The 23,355-nt window shown below is 36.5% G+C and overlaps 1 protein-coding gene and 1 pseudogene across 1 annotated transcript in view; both read left to right on the top strand.

Annotated features, from left to right (window-relative positions):
• Positions 1 to 2,760: 2,760 nt before the first annotated feature.
• The window catches only part of MALRD1 (MAM and LDL receptor class A domain containing 1), a 538,747-nt gene continuing 518,152 nt past the window's right edge, over positions 2,761 to 23,355 (top strand). Inside the window, exon 1 of the mRNA XM_037738994.1 lies at positions 2,761 to 3,074. Within this exon, the coding sequence (XP_037594922.1) occupies positions 2,897 to 3,074 (178 nt within the window). The 5' untranslated portion in view covers positions 2,761 to 2,896. The remainder of the gene's footprint in view (positions 3,075 to 23,355) is intronic.
• On the top strand, positions 5,087 to 5,528 carry LOC108305209 (annotated as a pseudogene).

Raw genomic sequence — 23,355 nt, 5'->3', positions numbered from 1 at the left:
GCGTCTTACTCTGTTGCCCAGGCTGGAGTGCAATGGCCCAGTCTCGGCTCACTGCAACCTCCACCTCCTGGGTTCAAGAAATTCTCCTGCCTCAGCCTCTCGAGTAGCTGGAATTACAGGCATGCACCACCACACCCAGCTAATTTTTTGTACTTTTAGTAGAGACGGGGGTTTCACCAAGTCGGCCAGGCTGGTCTCGAGCTCCCAACCTCACATGATCCAACTGCTTCGGCCTCCCAAAGTGCTGGGATTACAGGCGTGAGTCACTGTGCCTGGCCTGTATATTAGATGTTTACTCTTGCTCACAAGCCAAGATATGGAAACAAACAACCTAAGTGTTTACTAACAGATGAATGGATAAAGAAATTATGGTAGATATATACAATAAAATATTATTTGGCCCTTGAAAAGAACAAGATCTTGGCATTTGCCACAGTGCGAATGAGCCTGGAGGACATCATGCTGAGTGAAGTGAGCCAGCCACACAGAAAGAAAATACTGCATAATCTCATTTATATGTGGAAATTCAAATATACACATGTAAAAAACAAATCAGTGTTTATCAGGATTGCAGAAGAAAATGGGGAAATGTAGCTCATAGGATACAATGTAGCATGTTTGTAGAATAAACAAGTCTAGAGGTCTAATGCACAGTCTGCTGCATTCTCATAGGATGGTGAAGGAATGACATAAGGAGACAATGACCATACCAGACCTTCAGGTGCTCTTTCAAGAATAAGTATTGAATCCTGTGAGAGAACCTAGGAATGGAACATAACTCAGCCTGAGTAAATCAGCCAAGATACCTTAAAGAAAGTCTCCTAAGATGAAAAATAAAGAATAATGATTAAGCTGATGATCGGTGTGGGGAAGGGATCTCAGATCTGGAGTTGAGAGATGGCATGTTTAGAAAACTGCCAGCATAGTCACTCTGTAAGGCTGTGGCTGAGAGCATAAGGAAGCACTGAGCCTTGCAAGGTAAGCTGTATTCGTAAGCTGCATTCAGAGTGTGACAGTTATACAGATTTCAGAGGGAAATGTATAGAAGTGGATTTGTACTTTAGAATGGTCACTCTATCCAAAGACTAGGAAATAAGGTGTGAGAACTAGAAACATGCTGAGGTAAGAATGAATAGAGTCATCAACTGAAATACAAAAAATAATAGCCAGGGTGGTTAATAGGTAGGACAGGTGGCAGTAGTGCAGGAACAATATAGACAGTCCTTACTTGGGTAATTGAACAGAAGAAAGGTTCCATTCATTGAAATATGGAACATGGGAATAAGAGCTGGTTGGCTGGTGGGGAAAAGGAAGATGAGTTTAGTTTTCTGTTGAAGTAGATGTGTCAATTAGGAGTGTGTGTGTGTGTGTGTGTGTGTGCGCGCGCGCTCAGGAATAAGTGCATATCAGGATTGCAGATATAAATTGAGGAAACAAAAACAAAGGGATCATATTTGAAATCATAAGAGTGAAGACAGAGCCTAGAAAAAAGTATTAATCTTAGGAGAAAAGGGAACATAAAATGGAACTATAAGGATAGTCAACATTGAAGAGACAAGCAAAAAGAGGTGGATGAGGTTTTTATTAGTATTTATTTGTAAAACAGGGAGATAAGAAGGAGAAATTTCTGAAACAGGACTGAAGCACAGTGCAACACAACGTTAGATTATGTGGAGTGCTTAGATGTAAGGCGGAATTGTGGGTTCCTGTCCCCCTGCCCCCCAGAATCCAGAATGTCCACACCATATATGTATTTCCCTAGAATATGGGTGATTTTTAGAACATTTAAAAAAATTCTGATGCCTTTTCTGTTCCTGGTCTCCGGTCCTTTCACTCTACATTCTCCAATTATTTTTGTATCTTGTGGTTACACTGCAGAAATTAAAATAGTTGAAAAAGAATTTTAACATGCCCTTAAGAAATCAAATATAAAGGAATGTACAACATCACACAATTTCCATAATATTCACCTTCATAAGATTTGTAATTAATGTGTCTGTGTGAACTCAACTTCAATATATTGTTCATTCTGAATATGCATCCTGAAATCATGTGTTTCACCTGTAAAAGTCAATTATGATGAATTGGCAGGTGAATTCTTGTGCTACAGGAGGGTGAACACTGTGCTTAACAGCAGGATATTTGAGCGCTAGTTTCTTACACCACCTTTCTTTATTTTCTCACATATATCCCATAACTTCCTTGGGTTGAAGTTTTGTGATTTATAAACAGTAACATCCAATGTCCTCTCAACTTTTAAAAATCTGTATTTCTTAATTTATCTCAAGAAGCACTTACTAGCAGCCGTGTGCTATAAACAAACAAAACAAACAAAAACAAGCAAGGTGATAATAATGGGTAAGCATTTTATTTTCATAGAGCAGTTCTAATAATTGGGCCTGAAATTTTGAGTATGTTTTAGTGTTCACCATTATGTTCTAAATTACATGAATGTGATTAGGTGAGTATAGGAATTACCACAGACCATTTTTATGCAACTTATAACTTTATCATGGTTCCCTCTCCCCTCCTATTTATTTTCCTGGCCTTTATATTTTACAAATGTCTTTCAGGAGATAGCATGACCATAAAGGCTTAAATTTTGTAAATATAGCATACAGGGAGCGATAATCATCTATGGTTAGCTAGCTACGGAAGCAATGCAGTTATTCAAGTTAAATATTTTCTAAAGTCACGCCCCTGAAAGAATAAATTAACTGCCTGAGGAGTAATTTGTTAGAGTTGCAGATAGTTACCAATAGTATCCAGTTAGAAGAAGCAAATCTGGGAACGGAAGAATATCGAAAAAAAGAATGTTTCCAATGATGGACTTCCTTATTACCACTGCTTGATCTCTAATAGACAATACCAAGGAATACTTTTCTTCCTGGACAGAATGTTGGCAATCCCAATGAATGAAGCTTTTTGTTTCCTTTGGATTGCCTGTGTTTTCACTTCTGCACTGGGTCGGCAAGGAACAGAAAGCTTTCAGTGTGACAATGGAGTCTTCTTGCCTCCTGACTGTGTTTGTGACTTCACAGATCAGTGTGGGGACAACAGTGATGAACAGCACTGTAAGTGACATTCTCCTTTCTCCAGTTTTAGTTCCCTGTACATCTTGAAAGCAGGGCTTCTGAGAAGTCTGGGAGATTTGGCTAGATACCTGGCTCTGTATGGATTTTATTTTATATGCCTTTAGTGTAGATAAGAAACTAAGATATATTGTTTACAAAAGAGACAAGTCCGTATATAAAAATTAACAAATCATGAAGATTTTAACCTGATGGAATATATTTTCAGTCAGTTTTCACTGATTATGAAGCACTAAACAAAAATGTAACTTTTTATGTTATGTGAATGAAACAAAATTCAAAAGAACTTGTTAATGCCGCTGTAAAATGCTGTGGTGGAAATGAACAGGTTAAGTGTGAATTTAATGTGGAAATATTTGAAATGAATACTAATTGGATGGGTAGATTTTATGTTCATTGACAGATCACTGCTGCCAGGGGGTTGTTGCCAACTGCACATGGAATACAACTCTGGCCTTTGTCCTTTGATTTCAGAGTAGTAGGAGGGCACAAGCTTTGGAGAATGCGAGACCTAGATTTATGTCCTGGGCGAGTCATCTGGGACCCAAATCTTGTGTGATTTGGAACCTTTATTTTATTATAAGAGGTCTTGAGATGAGATAAAGCAACTGTCACAGGTGGGAAAATGCCCCATGGCATACTGGGAGAACACTGATAAACGAAGAAGTTTACGAAGGGAAAACGGGGGAAACGACACACACATTCCTGTCATTTCTACTGCAGTATGAAATCTTGAGGGCACACTCTCTTTCAGTAATGGAGACTAGTGTCATTCTTACACATAATCGCCCTTCAAAAACCACATTTTCATAAAATTACCAGGGGCTCATTGCTGGTTCATAGTAGCTATTGGTGCAATTAATTATCCAGAGGCATGAATTCTATTATTATAGGTCACTTAACTCAAACATATATCTTCTTCTTTTTTATTCAGATAAAATATCAATTCATGTTTACAGAGTTCATTCTCTTCTGCTAAAATGAGGTTCTATGTATTTGATTTTGCCATTGTTTGCCTTCCATTTATATATTCAGTTGCTATTACATTAAAACAAGAAAAGTGATTACTGAAAACTTTTTTCTCTGTAGAATGAAACAGGCTAATAATATTTTTCTCTTAGTTTCGGATAGCTGTCATGCTGTTACTACTCAGTAACCATTCAATACCAAGTGCAGCCAAGGGCAAGGATTCATTTGTATTTGTCCAATTTCCCTAGAGATGCTAACTGTAGGCTTATTGCCCCTTGCTCTGGCCTGTCTGGAAGAGCCCTCACTATTCCTTGATGAGCAGCAAAGAGGAACGACTTGGCTGGTTTGACAAGCAGTGTCAACTCCCTTCCATTATTAATCTATATGAAGCCTCCTTCAGTACCCTGGCTGTGATAACATGCATGGTCCTGCTTCAGAGAAAAGGTTAATGTGAAGAATTGGAAAGCCGCTGAGTAGGAAAGGTCTTGGCTGCATGAAAAATTCTAATAACTTACAGCCTTGGAAAGAAGTGAAGGCATATATCTATCAAATAAACAGATTTCATTTTAAACATTACATGGAGAGGTCACCTTTTGGCCTTCTTGCTTTTCATTTTGATTTCTGAGAAATTTCCACTTTTGCATTTTATTTAAAATGTGGGTGAGAATCTGCAGATAAAAATTGAGAATCACTTTAAAGCATGAATTTCTTTTGTATATCATGCTAGAAGAAAAATATTATGAAGAAATAACAATAGCTGAGCAATTTCACTCATGGAAACTTGTGATACTAAACTTATAGATTAGATCTTTTTTTTTTTTTAACTAACTTTGTAAGGATTTACAGTAGCCACATTAAAAAAAAAAAATCAGTGTCCCCTTTAACATCCAACTTGTGTGACCTTTAAAGAAACAGATTAATATGTCAACTTTTCTGAATAAAGTTGGCATAGTTGAAGTTAAATTTCTGATGCATCTGGTGTGTTAATACATTTGTGAAAATAAGTTATTGGACAGCGACTCAAGATGTCAGCCACCATGGATTTGGGAGTCAAAGTCCCTGGCAATTTCCAACTGTTGGAAGAGCTTGAAGAAGGCCAGAAAGGAGTAGGAGGTGGCACAATTCGCTGGGGTCTAGAAGATGATGAAGACATGGTATTTACAAGATGGACAGGGATGATAATTGAGCCTCTAAGAACAATTTATGAAAACCAAATATACAGCCTTAAATAGCATGTGGGCCTAAATACCCAGACGCACCCCCTTTGTAAGATTTGTAACAAAAATTAATACGAATGGACTTAATAGTTCTAATGGAGTGGTGGACCCAAAGGCCATGTCAATACTAGCAAAATGGCAGAATTCATATAGCATCAAAGTTGTCATGCAAGTACTTTGGCACCTAATGATGTCTAAAGAAGATGTGAAATTCCTTCAGCCACCTGAAAGACAGTGTTACAGCAATTAATCAAAAAGAAAAACCACAAGCCCTTCCCCTTTCCCCCATTCAATTTAAGTAGCCTTCATTTTCTGCAGTAGTAAATTTTCTAGATACGTCTTGTAAAGCTCAAAGTACTTGAAAGGAACCTCCCATTCAAAGGAAATTTATATTTTCAGATGGAGGCTTGCTCTGTCACCCAGGCGGGAGTGCAGTGGTGCAATCTCAGCTCACTGTAACCTCTGCCTCCCCAGTTAAAGCGATTCTCCTGCCTCAGCCTCACAGCCTACAGGCATGTGCCACCACACCCAGCTAATTTTTGTATTTTTAGTAGAGAAAGATTTTCACCATATTGGCCAGGCTAGTCTTCAACTCCTGAACTTGTGATCCATCCACACTGGCCTCACAAAGCGCTAGGATTACAGGTATGAGCCACTACACCTGGCTGGAAATTTATCTTAAGATATTGTAAATGATACTGATTTTTTTGTCCATTTGAATTATATAAGTTGTGCTATAATACATCATCTTGTCAAGTGTAACCACTGTCCACATAGTTGAACTTCTGGGATCAAGAAAGTCTACTTAAATTGATTCCTATTATAAGTGTTGGGGCACATCTAACTCAGCTGTGAGAAGACACATCACACAATCACCTTGCTGCTGATTACACGGTCTGGAGTCTCTGTCTTCTTCCCTCCCCCTTCCCCACCTCCCACTCTCCCTGCAACAACAGCCCTCTAACCTGGGGGGCTTGTTAGAGTAGATGCGAAGGTTTCAGGTCCCAGCGTGTGGGACTACTGCTGGGTGTGTGAGGTGCTTTGCCTGCACCCCTGGTTTCTTTAAGTCTTAAATGATGCCCCTTCGAAACCATCATCCTGTCCCCAGGGTCCTCTACTCCTGCTCTTTGCCGAAGCATAGGTTGCAACCCCTCCACTCCTCTCTGAGATTGGCCTTTTGTGAGGAATTCAGAGCTTTCCCCATATCTTCTCTCCTCCCCACCTTTATTGAGGGGTGCTGCTTTTTCTATCCTCCTCCTCAAAATCCTTTTTGCACCATCGCCACCCAGCAACTTCCATGATACTTCCTTGCTTTGGCCAGAAGCCTTCAGGTAAGGTTGGAAAACCTCCCTTGTTTACTTTTGCAACTGTACTTTTTCACTCTCCATCAGCCTGGGAAATGAAATTGCGTCCTCAGCCCTGCCACCCTTTGCTGTCATTGGCTCATCCATTGTTTTCAGCTAAGATTTTGATAAGGTGAAAAGAATAGTCACCAGGGTTACTCAGACCTGCCAGCTCTCAGAGTCCTTGGTGGTTGGACTTGGAGAAAGATCACATGAAGACACTTGTAAGCACACATGATCCCTCTTAATTGTTTTACTTTCTGGTAATTGCTTTTGCTTTTAAAAATTGAGGAAGTTTTAAACAGGGCTTTCATTTGGTCATCTTTGCAATCCATTGGGGTTTAGTTTGGAATCTGACAACTGGACCAAAAACAACCTTGAATCCGATGCATGCCTTGGTTTTGGTGCTGCTCCCTTATTTCCGCATTCTGCGGCACTTGTTGTCTTTCATCTATTTTTTGGTAAAAACCATTGTAACAGATAGGAGATTATATCTCCTTGTGGTTGTAATTTAGATTTTCATGATAATTAGTAATACTGAGAGTTTTTTTGTGTACCTATTGAATATTTGTATATATCTTCTTTTGAGAAATGTCTCCTCGGATCTTTGTCCACCTTTAAATCAGGTTATTATTTACTTGCTATGAAGTTGCTTGTGCCCTTTATATACTCTGAATGTCAACCTTTATCAGAGGCATGGTTTACAAATGTTTTCTACCATTTTGTGGATTTTTGACTTTAAATTGCTAATTGTCATCTTTGCTCTGCAGAAGCTTTTTAGTTTGATGCGGTCCTATTTGTCTGATTTGTTTTTGTTGCCTGGGCTTTTGGGGATATAGCCAGAAAATTATTGCCCATACCAATGTTGTGGAACTTTCCTCCATCTTTACTTTTACGGGTAGAAGTTTTATAGTTTAAAGCCTATGATTTAAGTCTTTAATCCATTTCAAGCTGGTTATTTTACATGGTGAGATATAAGGGTCCAATTTTCTTTGTCTGAATATGGATGTCCAGTTTTTCTAACACCATTTACCGAGGAAACTCTCCTTTCTCCACTTTGTCAAAATCAGTTGACTACAAATATGTGGTTTGATACACAATACAGGAAGAGAAAAGAAAATGCTGCATGTTCTTACTTATAAATGGAAGCTAAACATTGAGTGTATATGGACAAAAAGAGGGGAACAACAGACAGTGGGGACTACTTAAGAGTGGAGGGAGAGAAGAGGGTGAGGATTGAAAAACCACCTATTGAGTACTATTCTTATTACCTGGGTGGCAAAATAATCTACACCAAACTCGCATGACACACAATTTACCTATATAACAAACTTGCACATGTACCCTTGAACCTAAAATTAAAGTTAAAAGAAAAATGTTGCTTTATTTCAGGGTTTTCTAGCTTGTTCTTTTGGTCTGTGTGTCTATTTTTGTTCTATTTTTATGTTTTGATTAGAGTTGCTTTATAGTATATTTTGAAACCAAATAGTGTAATGCCTCCAGCTTTGTTCTTTTTGCTCAAGATTGTTTCGACTAGTTGGACTCTTTTGTGATTTCATACGAATTTAAATTTTTTTTCTATTTTTGTGAAAATTACATTGGGATTTTGATAGGGATTGCGTTAATTCTGTAGATTGCTCTGAGTACTGTGGACATTTTAACAATATTAATTTTTTTAATCTGGGAACATGGAATACCTTTTCATATATTTGTGTTTCCTTCAGTTTAATTCTCAGTGTTTTATAGTTTTCAGTATGCAGATCGTTCACCTTGTTAATTAGATTTATACCTAAGTTTTTGCTTTGTATGTTGCTGTTGTAAATGGGATTGTTTTCACAATTTTTTGGATAGTTTCTTATTAGTATATAGAAAAACTATTGATTTTTGTATGCTGCTTTTTATCCTTCAATATTACTGAATTTTTTTATTGGCTTTAACAGTTTTTTGTTGAGTTTTTTGGGTTTCTACATATAAGATGATGTATCTGCAAACAGGGACAGTTTTACCTCTTTCTTTCTGATCTGAATGCCTTTTATTTCTTTCTCTTGCCTAAAGGCTCTGGCTAGGACTTCCTGTATGAAGCTGAAAATAAATGGTGAGAATGGGTATTTTTGTTTTGTCCCTGATGTTACAAAAAAAGTTTTCAAGTTTTCACTGTTAAGTATGATGTTTGCCACATGTTGGCCCTATGGCTTTTCTTGTATTCTCCCTATGTGTAATCTGTTGAAATATTTTATTATAAAAGGATTTTGAATGTTTCAAATGCTTTCTCTGAATCTGTTGAGAAGATTATATGGTTTTTGTCCTTCATTATGTTAATGTGGTTTATCACATTATTTGATTGGTATATGTTGAGCCATACATGCATTCCTGAGCTAAATCCCACTTGATCATACTGAATGATTTTTTAATGTGTTGCTGAACTCAGTTTGCCAATATTTTGTTGAAAATTTTTGTATCTGTGTTCATCAGGAATATTGGCTTGTAATTTTTATCCTTTAAATGCCCTTATCGGCTTTATTATCAGGGTAATGCTGGTCTCATAAAATGGGTTTTTACCTGTTCAGTCATTCTATGTCTTTTGATGAATTCAATACATTTGCATTCAAGATAATTATAGATAGGTAATTAAGTATATTTGTTAGTTGCTGGTACCATCAAGGTGACAGCAGATTCAGTGTCTGGTGCCTTCTTCTTGGTCTGCAGGTGGCTGCCTTCTTATTAAGACCTCACATGGCACAGAGACAGATCACCTCTCCTGTGGCTCTTCTTGAGAGGGCAGTAATCCAGTCATGGTGGCACCACCCTCATGACCTCATAACTTCCCAAAGACCCCACCTCCAAATACTATCACATTGGCAAGTAGGGTTTTAAATATGAATTGTAGGGGAAACACACATTCAGTTTATATTACAACATAATTATCTATGCAAGAAATCTAAAAATAAATATGTAGAACCTATCTGAAGAAAATCAGAAAAAATACAGATGTACAGAAAAAAGACTCATGACAAGACTATGCCTCTTAATGGGATGTTTCACTGCTGGAAATAGGTCCATTTTCATGGAATCAATTTAATTATATTGTAGTACAAAATCTAACAAGGATTAATTTTGGAACCTGAGACAGTATCTTGCAAGTTTATGTAGAAAAATGAGAGATAAATAGGTAGAAAAAGGGAGAAGGTAAAGAGAAAAGTTTCAATAGGAGTAATAGTGTAGCATATAAACTACACTAAAAATATGAAAGTTTATAATTAGAAAAGAATATGATTGTTAGAAATATTAAGCATATCTGTAATGTGTTTAACAAATAGAGTTGGCATTCCAAATTAGTTGGGAAAGCAAAATGGCTAATAATAATTTCAGTTGATTTGTATACATACTTACTATATGCCAAGCACTGTTAAATAATCTCCATCCAGTGTCTTGTTTAATCTTTACCAAAGACAAAAATAGTAGGAATAGTAGTTCTATTTTTGTTCCTATTTTACAGCTTGAGGAAATGTGTCTTAGACTAGGTAAAATAAAATGCCAGAGGACACAGAGCTGTTCCGTGGAGGAGCTGGAATTCACAAACAATTCTATCTGATCCTGAAACCGTCAATACCAACCACCATACCATGCCGTTCTTATTACATACAATAAATGAGTATCGGGCAATTTCATGAAATACATTTCTTATCTGCTCCAGATAACAAAAGTTTCTAAAGATAAAATGTTGAATATTAACAATGAAGCCATAGTTTTTATTGCCCCTAATAATCAGCTTTGAAAAGTCAAGGCAAGTTTTTCTTTCTTTTTATTTTTTATTTTTTGATATGTAGTAGATTTTCAAAATATGTTTTTTGAATATTGATGTTGAATAAGTATTGGGATGGAAAAGAACTTTGTTAAGTGTTAAATGAAAGAAGAAAACTTTAAAAGTCAATAAATTAGAATGTATAAATTAAAAGTTTCAGTATATCGAAACATCGCAAGTAAAATGAAGGAGGGAAAATGTCTGCAGTATAGCAGACCAATAATTCTTTTCCAGGTCAATAAATCAAAGATACATTTTTCTTCCATAGAAATACAGGTAAAAGTCTTGAAAACAACTCACACATACACAAAGAGAAATGACCACATATGATGAAGTTATCAACTTCACTATTAGTTGTAAACCACAATTGAAAACAAAAAGCTACCAACATTTTTAAAATAAATATGAAAAATAAAAAAGCATGTTCATTTTTGGGAAGTGTATAGGAAGGTGGATACTACTGCAGGCAAGAGAATTATAAACCCTACCTTTTTTGTTTAGTATTTTTATAATATGAAAGAGGATTTTAAACGTGTTCATGCCCTCTAACTGGTAATTTCACTTTTGGAAATTTATTCTAAGAAACAAAATGAGCTCATGAAAAAAGTCTCCTCAAAATATCGTTTAATATGGTAGAAATGGGAAGTCATCTAATTTTATGATATTAGGTTAATATTTAAATAAGTTATGATGCATCGATAATATGGACATCTGTGCATCCATCTGTCATAATTTTTAATGCTATTTAAAAATGAGAAAATGCTGATGATATATTGTTATGGAAAAACCATGATTACCCATCAATATATTTATTGCACTTATGGTATGGTACTGCCCATAAAATATGAGACAGAATTATCTCTACATGTTTGGCTTATGTACCACTTTTATTTTTGGTATATCTTTATGGTTCCAACTTTTCTAAAACAGCATCTATTGTTTTTGAGGTTTTGTTTTGTTATTTTTAGACGGAGTCTTGCTCTGTTGCCCAGGCTGGAATGCAGTGGCATGCCCTTGGCTCACTGCAATCTCTGTCTCCTGGTTCAAGTGATTCTCCTGCCTCAACCTCCTGAGTAGCTGGGACTTCAGGTGCATGTCACTACACCCAGCTAAAGTTGTTTTTTTTATTTTTATTTTTATTTTTTGAGTAGAGACAGGGTTTCACTGTGTTGGCCAGGCTGGTCTTGAACTTTTGACCTTAACTGATCTCCCACTACGGCCTCCCAAAGTGCGGGGATTATAAACATGAGGCACCATGCTGGCCTCTACATCTATTGTTTTTATAATAAGGGTAAAATGATATTTTAAAATGATCTAGTAAACAGCCTTCCTATTAGAAATTGTGTTTATTCTAGAAATGAGTGCAAGAAGATATTAGGAATATATGCCATGTAACAGGATTCCCTTTCTTTCTCATTTCTATGTTTTTCCTCAAAATAATGAAAGAGGTTTTGTTTTCCTTTCTTTGTTGTTGCAGATGTTATTTTATTTCTTTATTTTGAGACAGAGTCTTGCTCTGTTGCCCAGGCTGGAATGCAGTGGTGGGGTCTCAGCTCACTGCAACCTCCGCCTCCCCGGTTCATGTGATTCTCCTGCCTCAGACCACCATGTATCTGGGAATACAGGTGCCTGCCACCATACCCAGCTAATTTTTGTATTTTTAGTAGAGACAGGATTTCAGTATGTTGGCTAGGCTGGTCTCGAACTCCTGACCTCATGATCCACTCACCTCAGCCTCCCAAAGTGTTGGGATTACAGCATGAGCCACCATGCCCAGCCAAATGTTATTTTTTAATCAGGAAATTGAGAATTTGCTAGTAAAATAAAATATTAAAGTTATATTAGCAAAGGCAGTCAATATCAGCATGAAAAGTGTTTAAATCCACGCATTGTCCAGTCCTATTCATCTTTTTATTTTGTCCTGTCAATCTTTTTATTTTGTTTTGTCCAGGCTCTTTTTTGTGTGATTGTGTGTATGCGCGTGCATGTGTGTGTACCCACCAGTATCCACCGATGCTTCTTTGGTGAGCCTTCTGCCCCATGCGGTTGTTTTTATGGAAGTACCTCATCTTACAGCAGTAAGAGGAGCTCAGATGGCTCCTCTGTGCTGGTGTTTCTTTGAAAGCAACAACTTGTCTGCAAGTTTGAGCTCAGCTTCCATCACACTCCCTGACGCCGGCCTAGAAGTTGCTTAACCATCACATGAGGTGAACACAGTTCTTTTTTGATGTGGTTTCTGGAAACCAGGAACTTTTTTCTCTCTCTGGTCTCTTCCCCAATCTACCCCCTGCAAAGTCATGCCCATCTTTCCTGCCCTCTTCTCAGACCCCTTATCCTTGGCTGGCCTCCCAGGGATGGGGTCTTCTCACTCTCCTATTATGGTTTTCCGACTCTAGTTCTGTGGAGTTAAGCCTATGCCCTCCATCATTCAGACATTTTAGCTATTGAAGGACCAATTCTTAGTCAAAATTGGACAGTCTATTTTTCCTTGTGTTTCATTTATAATGGTTGTAACTTTCCTAGCGGCAATGACCAGAGGGAGGTCACAGAGCAGAAGGTAAAGAAAAAAGAAAAACACCATTTTTAAGACTTCAAGGTTTGTCAGCAAAGTTTTCTACATTGAAGATCCTAGAGTGTCAAAGCAGCTTGTATGACGTGCTGCAGCACTCTTCACAATATCAAAGACATGAAATCAGCCTAAATGCCCATCAGTGATAGACTGGATAAAGAAATGTGGTTACACCATGAAATACCATGCAGCCATAAAAAGGAATCAGATCATGTCGTTTACAGGGACATGGATAGAGCTGGAAGCTGTTATCCTCAGCAAACTAACACAGTAACAGAAAACAAAATGCTGTAGGTTCTCACTTATAAGTGGGGCCTGAACAATGAGATCCCATGGGCACAGAGAAGGGAACGACACAAACTGGGGCCTGTTGTTAGGTTGGGGGGGTCATCAGGAGGGAGAGCATCAGGAAGAATAGCTAATAGATGCTGGGCTTAATACCTAGGTGATGGGATGATGTGTGTAGCAAACCACCATGGCACATGTTTACCTGCATTACCAAACCTGCACATCCTACACGTGTTGCCCTGAACATAAACTTGAAAATTAAAAAAAATATATTGCATTACAGTAGAATTGGATATATAAACAATACAATTGAGAAACCAGAAATAAATCCTTACATTTATGGTCAGACAACAAGAATACCACATTGAACTCCTTGTTGAAAGTTTTACTGATGTAGATTCTGAGAATTTTCCAGTGAGCAAGGTATAGCATATGAAATTTACAAGTATTTACTTGTAACTAATGATTCAATGGTATGAGTATTTATTAGGAATTTCTTCATTTATTTTAGTTAAAATAAACATACCTCCTAAAGCTTTTTATTTTTTCTATGGCCCTTTTTTCCTTCCTTCAATGCTATTTTATTATTATTACTCAATGCTTTTAATTATTTCTATGTTACCTTTTCTCTTTCCTTCAGTGCTATCTTTCTTCCAAGAGAGCTGATTTTAATCTTGGTCCCATAGATGGACTTCAGAGAGACCTTGAACTGGGTATGCCTTTTATTTTTCTTTTGGGACATAGGTCTGTTAGATTCCTTCTGTTATTTTGAAAACAGTCTTCATAAAATACTTTTCATGCCAGATAACACCATTAGGAACTTTTCACTCTTGTCAATTGTTGTATGACTCAGATGCTAGTGTACACAGTGGTGTAACAGAAATCATTTTCTTTAATATATTTTGGTGCCTATAATTGCTTCCTAGTTGTAGACTGTTTTGTGTCATAACGGTCAATGGAATTATAAAAGAAAAGATGAACCGTAGTAATGGGGATTGGTCTTTCATCTCTGGGTATGATGTACAAAACTGGCAGTACTTCCCGCCTGTGAAAACATGAAAGCATTGAACTGAGAAAGTGTTCTCAGCATATGCTGAAATTGGCTGTACAGTGACTTTCTCCTAGGGAAAAACTAAAACTTTACTGACATTTTATTTTGAGCCATCTTATATGGTTTCTTATCACAATTCCAATAAAATATGCCTTATAACGATTGGGGCAAATTTAGTGGGGTCGTGTACCTTGAACAGTGTCATGTGACCTGGAATCCAGTGCCTGCCTTGGTTTTGGTGCTGCTGCTGCTTCTCAGGACCCTCAGCAGGGATTAAAAAAGAACCTGGTGTGCACAGCAGATCCCTGAAATTGGCGGACTTGACCTCCTGGCAAATTGCTGTGTCTTTTCCCTTTCTGTTCAGGACCACTAAATGCAGAAATGTGGATGCATACAGAAATAAAAGCAATTCATTGTGTACTAAGTTTTTTTTTTTTTTTTAATTTAGTATTTGTATAAAACCACCTTTTGAAGCAGCAACTATCAAGTCTGAAAATGATGTTTCCATTAATCTTTTTCTGGGGGAAAACCTTAGTTCTGAGGATTTGACAGCTGGCAAGTGAAGTTTGTGTTTCTTTCTCCTAGGGAGAAACTAAGACTTTACTGGAACTTTATTTTGACCTATCTTATAAGATTTCTTATCACAATTCCAATAAAAGATGCCTTATAACAATTAGGGCAAATTTGGTGGGGTCATGTGCCCTAGTGAGATTTTAATTAAAAAAAGGAATATTTCTGTATGAAATGATACCATTCTTCCAGAGTTGCAAACAGTTTGTCTGGTATTTTAAGGAGGTCATGAAAATGCAAAATAGTGTCCCCATTAGTTCAGGAAATGTATCTAGTTCTCCCACTTCTAGAATACTGATTGGCACTTAGAGTCAATAAATATTACATAGACTGGCTGATATTACTGGTTTACTGATTGACTGAGTGAATGGAGGAATATTTAGTCGCATTGTTTTCTTTCACCATGGAATGAGATAAAATTACTCAGTCTTACAATGTAGTCTCCTCCTATGTTGTGGCTCAAGTGTGCAAATTGATATCACATAAGAATAGCATTCAGTTTGTGAGCTCCCTTTGCAGATTTCAAAGACACCTGGCAACATCAAGTGGTGACTTTTTTCTTCCAAAGCAAAATGTCTTCTGAGCCCATATCTGTACAAAGATAGAACTCCTGCCATGCTTGTCATCCCATGTACACTTTTCTGCTTACAAGCAAAAAGGTTTGTAAATAAACATTATTTCTTCGTTTACACATTGACACTGTAGGCTTAGCTAGGAATTCTTAGAGAAGGCTGACATTCTGTTGCGAATGCTATCAAATTTATGAAGGCAGAGTCCTTGAATCTCAGCTTTTAAATAAGTTTCCATCAGAGAAATATGAATAGAATATAATGTTCTCTACTAGCCGGAAATAATTGTGACTTTCCACTGGGTAAGTCTTGAAATGCTTGATTGAATTTGGAAAAGAGATTTTACTTATTTTGAGAGAGATCGAAAACCTCTTTGGGGAAAAAAAATGTCAGGAGTTCATTTGTTCATGAATTAGCTTAATGAAAAATTTGTCCATGCAAGATATTAAACTTTCTATTTAGGGCCCTGTATTTGTCCTTATAGAAACTACTGAAAAGTCATTACATCTCTGGCCAAACTGCTTCTCTGGAATAGAGAATTATTTGTAAACAGCCTTATGACACTTATAATACTTGAGTGAATACTGCTGTAAGCTGGAGTGAATGCTATACCTTGTTAATATTTCTGCAAATATCATCAGACACCTGCAAACACTGAAGACCTCCTTTGAAGGCTACTCCTAAGGCAATAATAAAGTTGAAACGCAGTCTGGTAATACTTTTCTCATTTATAGAGATACCAGTGATGACACAATTCTCGCCAAAGATGTTCTCAAGACTTAAGGATAGAGGCAACTACATATGAAAAGAATCCAACTGAAGAATCCAGTTGGATAATTCTGGTGTGAGCTCTAGCAGTACTCATTCAATTCCCTGTAATATACCTTTGTGACTTAGGGTTTTTCTGTTTCTATGTCAAGGAAAATGTTAACATTAGTTTAATGTAAATGATCATAAAGATATCCTTAATAAAAACTAATTAATACTTTTAAATCCAAGCCAAATAATAGCAGTCTTTCACTTACATTTCCTCTTGAGAATTCTGAAATTTTCCTTTTATTTAACTGGAATATTTTAGATTCATTTCATTCTTTTCAGGAACTGGCCACTAATTTTTACATTAGTTGAGAGTAAAGGAAATCATTCTTTATGAAAATATGTTTATATGTTATCTAAATGAAGGAAATGATTTTCCAGAACAATGCAACGAATTGTATGTAAAATTTTGTGACAATGTAATACATTGTATTAGTCCATTTTGTGTTGCTGTCATAGAATCCTTCAGACTAGGTAATTTGTACAGAAAAAAGGTTCATCTGCAGGCTGTAGAAGCAGGGGACCAGCATCTGCTTGGCTTTTTGTGAGGAAGCTTTTGCTCATGGCAGAAGGCAATGGGGGAGTAGGTGTGTCACATTGTGAGACAGGAAGCAAGGGAGGGGAGGAGGTGCAAGGCTCCTTTATACCACCAGCTCTCTTGTGAACAAACAGTGAGAACTCACTTATTTCCATGAGGAGGGCACCAAGCCATTCATAGGGGATCCACCTTCCTGACCCAAACACCTCCCACCAAGCTCCACCTCTAATATTGGGGATCACATTTCAACATGAGATTTGGAGTGGTCACACATCCAACCCGTATCACGTAGGTTTCCTCAGAAAGGGATAAAACACACTCACAAACTTGGAAAAGAAGGAAACCTCAACATAATAAAAGCCATGTATGAGAAACCACAGCTCACATCACACTTGATGGTAAAAGACTGAAAGCCTTTCCTTTAAGATCAGGAACAATACAGGAATGCCCATTTTTTATCATTGCTATTCGGCATAGTTCTGAAAGTTTTAGACCATGTAATTAGGCAAGAAAAATTTGGAGGCATTCGAATTGGAAAGGAAGAAGTAAAACTATCTCTATTCATAGATAACATGATCGTACATGAAGATTCCATTTAAAAAAAAAAAAAAACCTGTTAGAACTAGTTAAAAAACTCAGTGAAGTTGCAGGTTACAAAACAAACACACAAAACTGAATTGCATTTTAATACAATAACGATGAACAGTCTAAAAATGAAATGAGTAAACCAATTTCACTTACAGTAGCATCAAGAAGATAACATACTGACGAGTAAACTAGACTAAGGAGACAAAAATTTTAAGTATTGAAAACTGTCAGTGTTGAAAGACATTTAAAAAGATACAAATAAATGGAAAAGATACTCTGTGTCCATAGATTGGAAGATTTAATATTGTTAAGATTTCAGTACTACCCAAAGCAATCTACAGATTCAGTGCAATCTCAGTCAAAATTTCAATAATTTTTTTTGTAAAGGTAGTAAAATTTATCCTAAAATTCATGTGGAATCTCAGTGGATCTCAAATAACAACAACAAAAAAATCTGGCAAAAGAAAAAAGTAAGAAGTCTAACACTTCCTGATTTCAAACTTCATTAAAAAGCTACAGTACCTAAGAGTGTGTTATTGGCATAAAAACAGACATATAGACCGTGGAATAGAATAGAAAGCCCAGAAATAAACCTTCAAATATATGGTCAGGTCAGTTTTGAGAGGGAACCCAAGACCAATCGGGAAAGGACAGTCTTTTTAACAAAGGTAATGGGAAAATTGGGTAACCACAAGTAAAATAATTGGAGTTGGACCCTTACCTTACACTATATACTACAAGTTATCTCAAAATGGTTTAAAGATCTAAATATAAGAGCTAAAGCTGTGAAACTTTTAGTAACGTAGGAGAAAAGCTTCATAATATTAGATGTGGCAAAGATTTATTCAATGACACCAACAGCACAGGCAACAAAAGAAAACAGACACATTTACTTCATTGAAATTAAAAACTATTCATCAAAGGACAGCATCAACGGGTGAAAATGCAATCCATGGAGTGGTAGAAAATATATGCAAATCATATATCTGATAAATGATTGCTGTCAGAATATAAAATGAACTACAACTCAACAACAATGACAAAAAGACAAATAACCTGATTAAAAAATGAACAAAGACCTTGAATAGATATTTCTCAAAAAAGATATACAAATGTCCCGAGATACCACTTCACCCCCATTGGGATGGGTATTATAACCCTCTAAAACATCTCCTACAAAATGACATACTTACGAAGATTTGCAGAAATTGGAACACTTGTGCTTTTCTGGTGAATGTAAAATTTTGTAGCCACTTTGGAAAACGGATGGCAATTCCTCAAAATAGTAGAAATAGAATGACCATATGATATAGCAATTTCACTTCTTGGTATGTTCCCAAAAGAAACCAAAGAACAGGTATTTTTAGACCCATGTTCACAGCAACATTATTCACAACAGTCAAAAGCTGAAAACCACTCAAGTGTCCATTGATAGATGAATAGATAAAATTTTATATGCTACAACGTGAATCAACCTTGAAGATATTATGCTAAGTGAAATAAGCAACTCACACACACAAAAAAACATGCACTGCATGATTCCTCTTATATGAGTTACCTAGAGTACTCAAATCCATAAAGACAGAAGGTAGAATTTTGGTTGCCAGGGGTTAGTAGGGAGAAATGGAAAGGTGGTGTTAATGGGTACAGTTTCCATTTTGCAAGATGAAAAGACTTCTGGAGATAGATGGTGGTGATGGTTGCTTAAGAATGTCAATACACTGAATACCACAGAACTATACACTTAAAAATGGTTAAAATGGGCTGGGCACAGTGGCTCATGCCTGTAATTCCAACACTTTGGGAGGCTGAGGCTGGTAAATTGCTTGAACCCAGGAGTTCGAGATCAGCCTGAGCAACATGGTGAAATGCCATCTTTACAAAATGCAGAAAATTAGCTGGGTTTGGTGCTGTGCAGGTATAATTCTTTAGTGATTCTTTAATGAAAGAGTCTAGTGACAGTATGGAAGCCAACTCAGGAGATAATTGTGGCTTCCAATCAGTCTTCCAATCCTCCCTCTTTGACTACAGTATATCTGAGCTTTGGGATTATAAAACTGAAAACAAAGCAATACATTGCACAAGTTCAAAACAAACACACACCTGTGGTGGTGTGCACTCAGCTACTCTGTAGGCCGAGATGGGAGGATCAGTTGAGCTTGGGGAGGTCAAGGCCTCAGTGGTCCTTGATTGTACTACCACACTCCAGCCTAGGTGACAGAGCAAGATCCTGTCAAAAAAAAAAAAAAAAAAAGATTGTTATATGATGCATATTTTACCACAATAATGATAAAAAAAGAGTAGGACTCTGTGATGGGAAGACTACAACTAGATTGCAGCTGTGCCTCATAGAACTTGTAGGAGAAAGAGAAGTGTACATTATTAATATGGACCCAGGGCAAATTTTGAAACAAGTGTGTTTTCTGTCTCATCTCTTCCCTTCCTAGATTTTTCCTAATTCTTACGTTGTGTTCTGTCTTCTAAGAACATTATGTTTTCTGTTCTTGTGTCAGTTTGCTGAGAATGATGGTTTCCAATTTCATTTCTATCCCTGCAAAGGACATGAATTCATCCTTTTTATGGCTGCATAGTATTCCATGGTGTGTATGTTCCACATTTTCTTTATCCAGCCTATCATTGTTTGGTGTTTGGGTTGGTTCCAAGTCTTTGCTGTTGTGAACAGTGCTGCAATAAATGTATGTGTGCATGTGTCTTTATAATAGATTGGTTTATAATCCTTTGGGTATATACCCAATAATGGAATTGCTGCATGTTCTCACTCATAAGTGGGTGTTAAGCAATGAGAACACATGGACACAGGGAGGGGAACACCACACACTGGGGCCTGGGGGATGGGGACCTAGGGAAGGAATAGCAGTGAGTGAGGGGATTGGGAAGGAATAGCATTAGGAGAAATACCTAATGTAGCTGACGGGGCGATCGATGCAGCAGACCACCACCATGGCACACGTATACCTATGTAACCTACATGATCTGCACATGTACCCCAGAACTTAAAGTGTAATAAATACATTTTAAAAAAATGCCTGAAGTACAATTAAAATACATATATATATATATATATATATATATATATATATATATATATAACATATTGATTAAAAAGAAAGAACATTATGTTGTGATGCTTTACCCAGACCATACTTTCCATACTTTCCAGAGTTAATCCTGAGTTCTGGGTTATCTGAGTTTCTTCACCATTATGATAGTGAAAACTTTATCCTATTCGTTCCTACTTTTTCAAAAGCATGCCCCAAGCTGACTGTCACTTTGGCATGCTATTTAACATTTTTCTTTCCATTATCATGCTAAAGATCAAAACAATGAGGAATTCTTTAGTGATTCTTTAATGAGATAATCTAACAGTATGGAAGCCAACTCAGGAGATAATTGTGACTTCCAAGCGACCTTCCAGTCCTCCCTTTCTGACTGCAGTACATCTGACCTTTGGGATTATGAAATTGAAAACAAAGCAATAAGTTGCACAAGTTCAAAAAGTCCAGGAACTTGGATTCCACTGATAAGTTCCTGCATAGCAGTCCTAATTGTTCATTATATTGTCCAACTGTGGCATTACTACTTCACAGTATTTGGTGATGGCTGTAATCTACATGGTGACAGATTTTATTACAGCAGACAGTTTCAGATTTGAATGTGGATGTGTGGCATATGAAGTTAAAAGGTAAACCAGCTACAATTCAAGAAAAATTATTCAAATTGTTTAAAATGTGCAATTCTCTATTGGGGAAAATGAGTATTTAGAAAATTTTCTGATGTATTTTTGAGTCATCTGGCAGTTATTATAAGTTCAGGATTTCTTTTTTTTTTTTTGGTAAGAATTAATTGAATATGTGTGCTCATTAGATTCATTTTATAACCAAAAAAACCCCTGTTGAGACTATTTAGAAGAAAAAATGTTTTATTTAGCTATTTTTTCTAGTTCGAACACTCCAAAATTATTATCTTGTGAATTAAAAAAAAAAAACATTGCAGACAGACATCAACTAAGTAATTGTATTGCAGCTAAATTTCTTGGTATTTAAAAAATGTTTGACTGCCTGTGTGAGAATGTGTGTACCTTTCCTACACATAATTGCTGAAATATGGTGATAAAATAATTTAGAATATTTTATAATCATAGATCATTGTAAAAATTGTGGAGAACTAAAACAAACTTGAAAATAGATACATATTTATGGCAGTATGTATATAGCTAATTGAATTTCATATACACACAAACACATATACAAGTGACTATATAATTTAGTTCCTTTTTTTTGTTCGTCTAGACTCCCTGGATAACTAGGAGTTTATAAGATAATAATTTGGATATTCCAGCTGTCTTAAATATTTCAAAAGCCTTATAGAAACTGTATATTTAATCATAGCATGTCTCATAGACTAATAGAATTTCTTTGCTTTTGAAGAGAATGACATCAACTCTATCTGGAAATACTGTACTTGTTTCCTTAGGCTAACTAGGAGTTCTGTTAGAGCTTTAATTATAGGTCAGCAATAAAAATGGGACAGTGGATTAATAATTATGCCTTAGAGGAAAGCTTTAAGAGCTGTGGTTTTGTAGTAAAAAAGACCTATATGTTCCATTCCCAACAGCAGCACTCACTAGCTCGTCTATCTTGAGCAAATTACTTAATATCTACAAGACACCATCTAAGTTTTCTCATCTTTAAAATGGAAGAACAGGCCTGCTTCACGAGATCATTATAAGAAATAAGTTACTTCAAATAACATACAACAATTACCTTACCTCAGTAAATTGTAGCAATAAGGAGCTTTGTTATTGTTATACAATTCATCTGATCAACAAAATCTTTTAAAATATGGGATCTAGGAATAAAATTAATAAAAATAGGCCATGGCGATGAAGCAGGCTTCATGGCATGTAATTGGCTGAATCCGCAGATGCTGAATCCGCAGACATGCAAGCTTCATTACCAATGGCCTGTTTGATTGATTTTACTCCTAGATCCCTTACTTTGAAAGATTTTGCCAACCAGCGGTATTCTGTAATAATAGCAAGATTCCTCATTGCTGCAATTTATTGAGGTAATTATTTTGTGATAGGATGAAATGAAAATTATGTTCTTTTGACTGGGTTGCCAAGCACTGCTTAATTATTAAGCAGCATGTTCGCTCCAGCTACTGCTAGTGCAACTAGTCAGGAAATGAAGAAACTTGTCAGAGTGATGCAGGCGTGCAAGTGAGCCCTGAAATTAGGGCTTAGCCTGGGAGGTTTCTTGAATTCTCCCAGGAAAGAATTTACTAAAAGAAGTTTCATAGTCATGGTTGCAATGCTTTGGATATATAGTCAATTGTTTAACAATGATTAAAATCATGGTCAAGGCCTTCTTCTGTGCCTTGACCATGATTTCAAGGTCAATGCAATTCAAAACTACTTTCTACTGCAATAGAGTTTTGTTTAAGCAATTAAAAAAAAGACTGTTGAAATCTCAAAGCCACGTGGCTGTGGTGATGGACCAGAGAGTATAAAATCTCCACTGTTTTTTAAAGTTTGTTCTTTCTACTGTCTCCAAGTTCACTGTCATAATCTTATAACTGAACAGTTCTAAGATTTGTTAGGCAACTCTAAGTCAAGCTGAAAAGAGAATTAGAGTTAAAGAAATAAGGAGAATATCTTTTGCTTTTTTTTTGCCAGTATGGAATATGTTATTCTTCATTAAAGGGTAAAAAAAGGGGGAAAGGAGAACAAAGCATTATGTAATGTATTTTGGCTACAACAAAAGTATTAAACATGAATTGTGGAAATTAAACAAAATTCAGGCTAGGTGCAGTGGCTCATGCCTGTAGTCCCAGCACTTTGGGAGGCTGAGGCAGGTGGATCACTTGAGGTCAGGAGTTCAAGACCAGCCTGGCCAACATGACAAAACCCTCTCTCTACTG

The sequence above is a fragment of the Cebus imitator genome, unplaced genomic scaffold, assembly GCF_001604975.1.
Source record: "Cebus imitator isolate Cc_AM_T3 unplaced genomic scaffold, Cebus_imitator-1.0 Scaffold61, whole genome shotgun sequence".
Classification (NCBI taxonomy): Eukaryota; Metazoa; Chordata; class Mammalia; order Primates; family Cebidae; genus Cebus; species Cebus imitator.
Note: the sequence above shows the minus strand (reverse complement) of the source record. Positions and strands in the feature narration are given on the sequence as shown.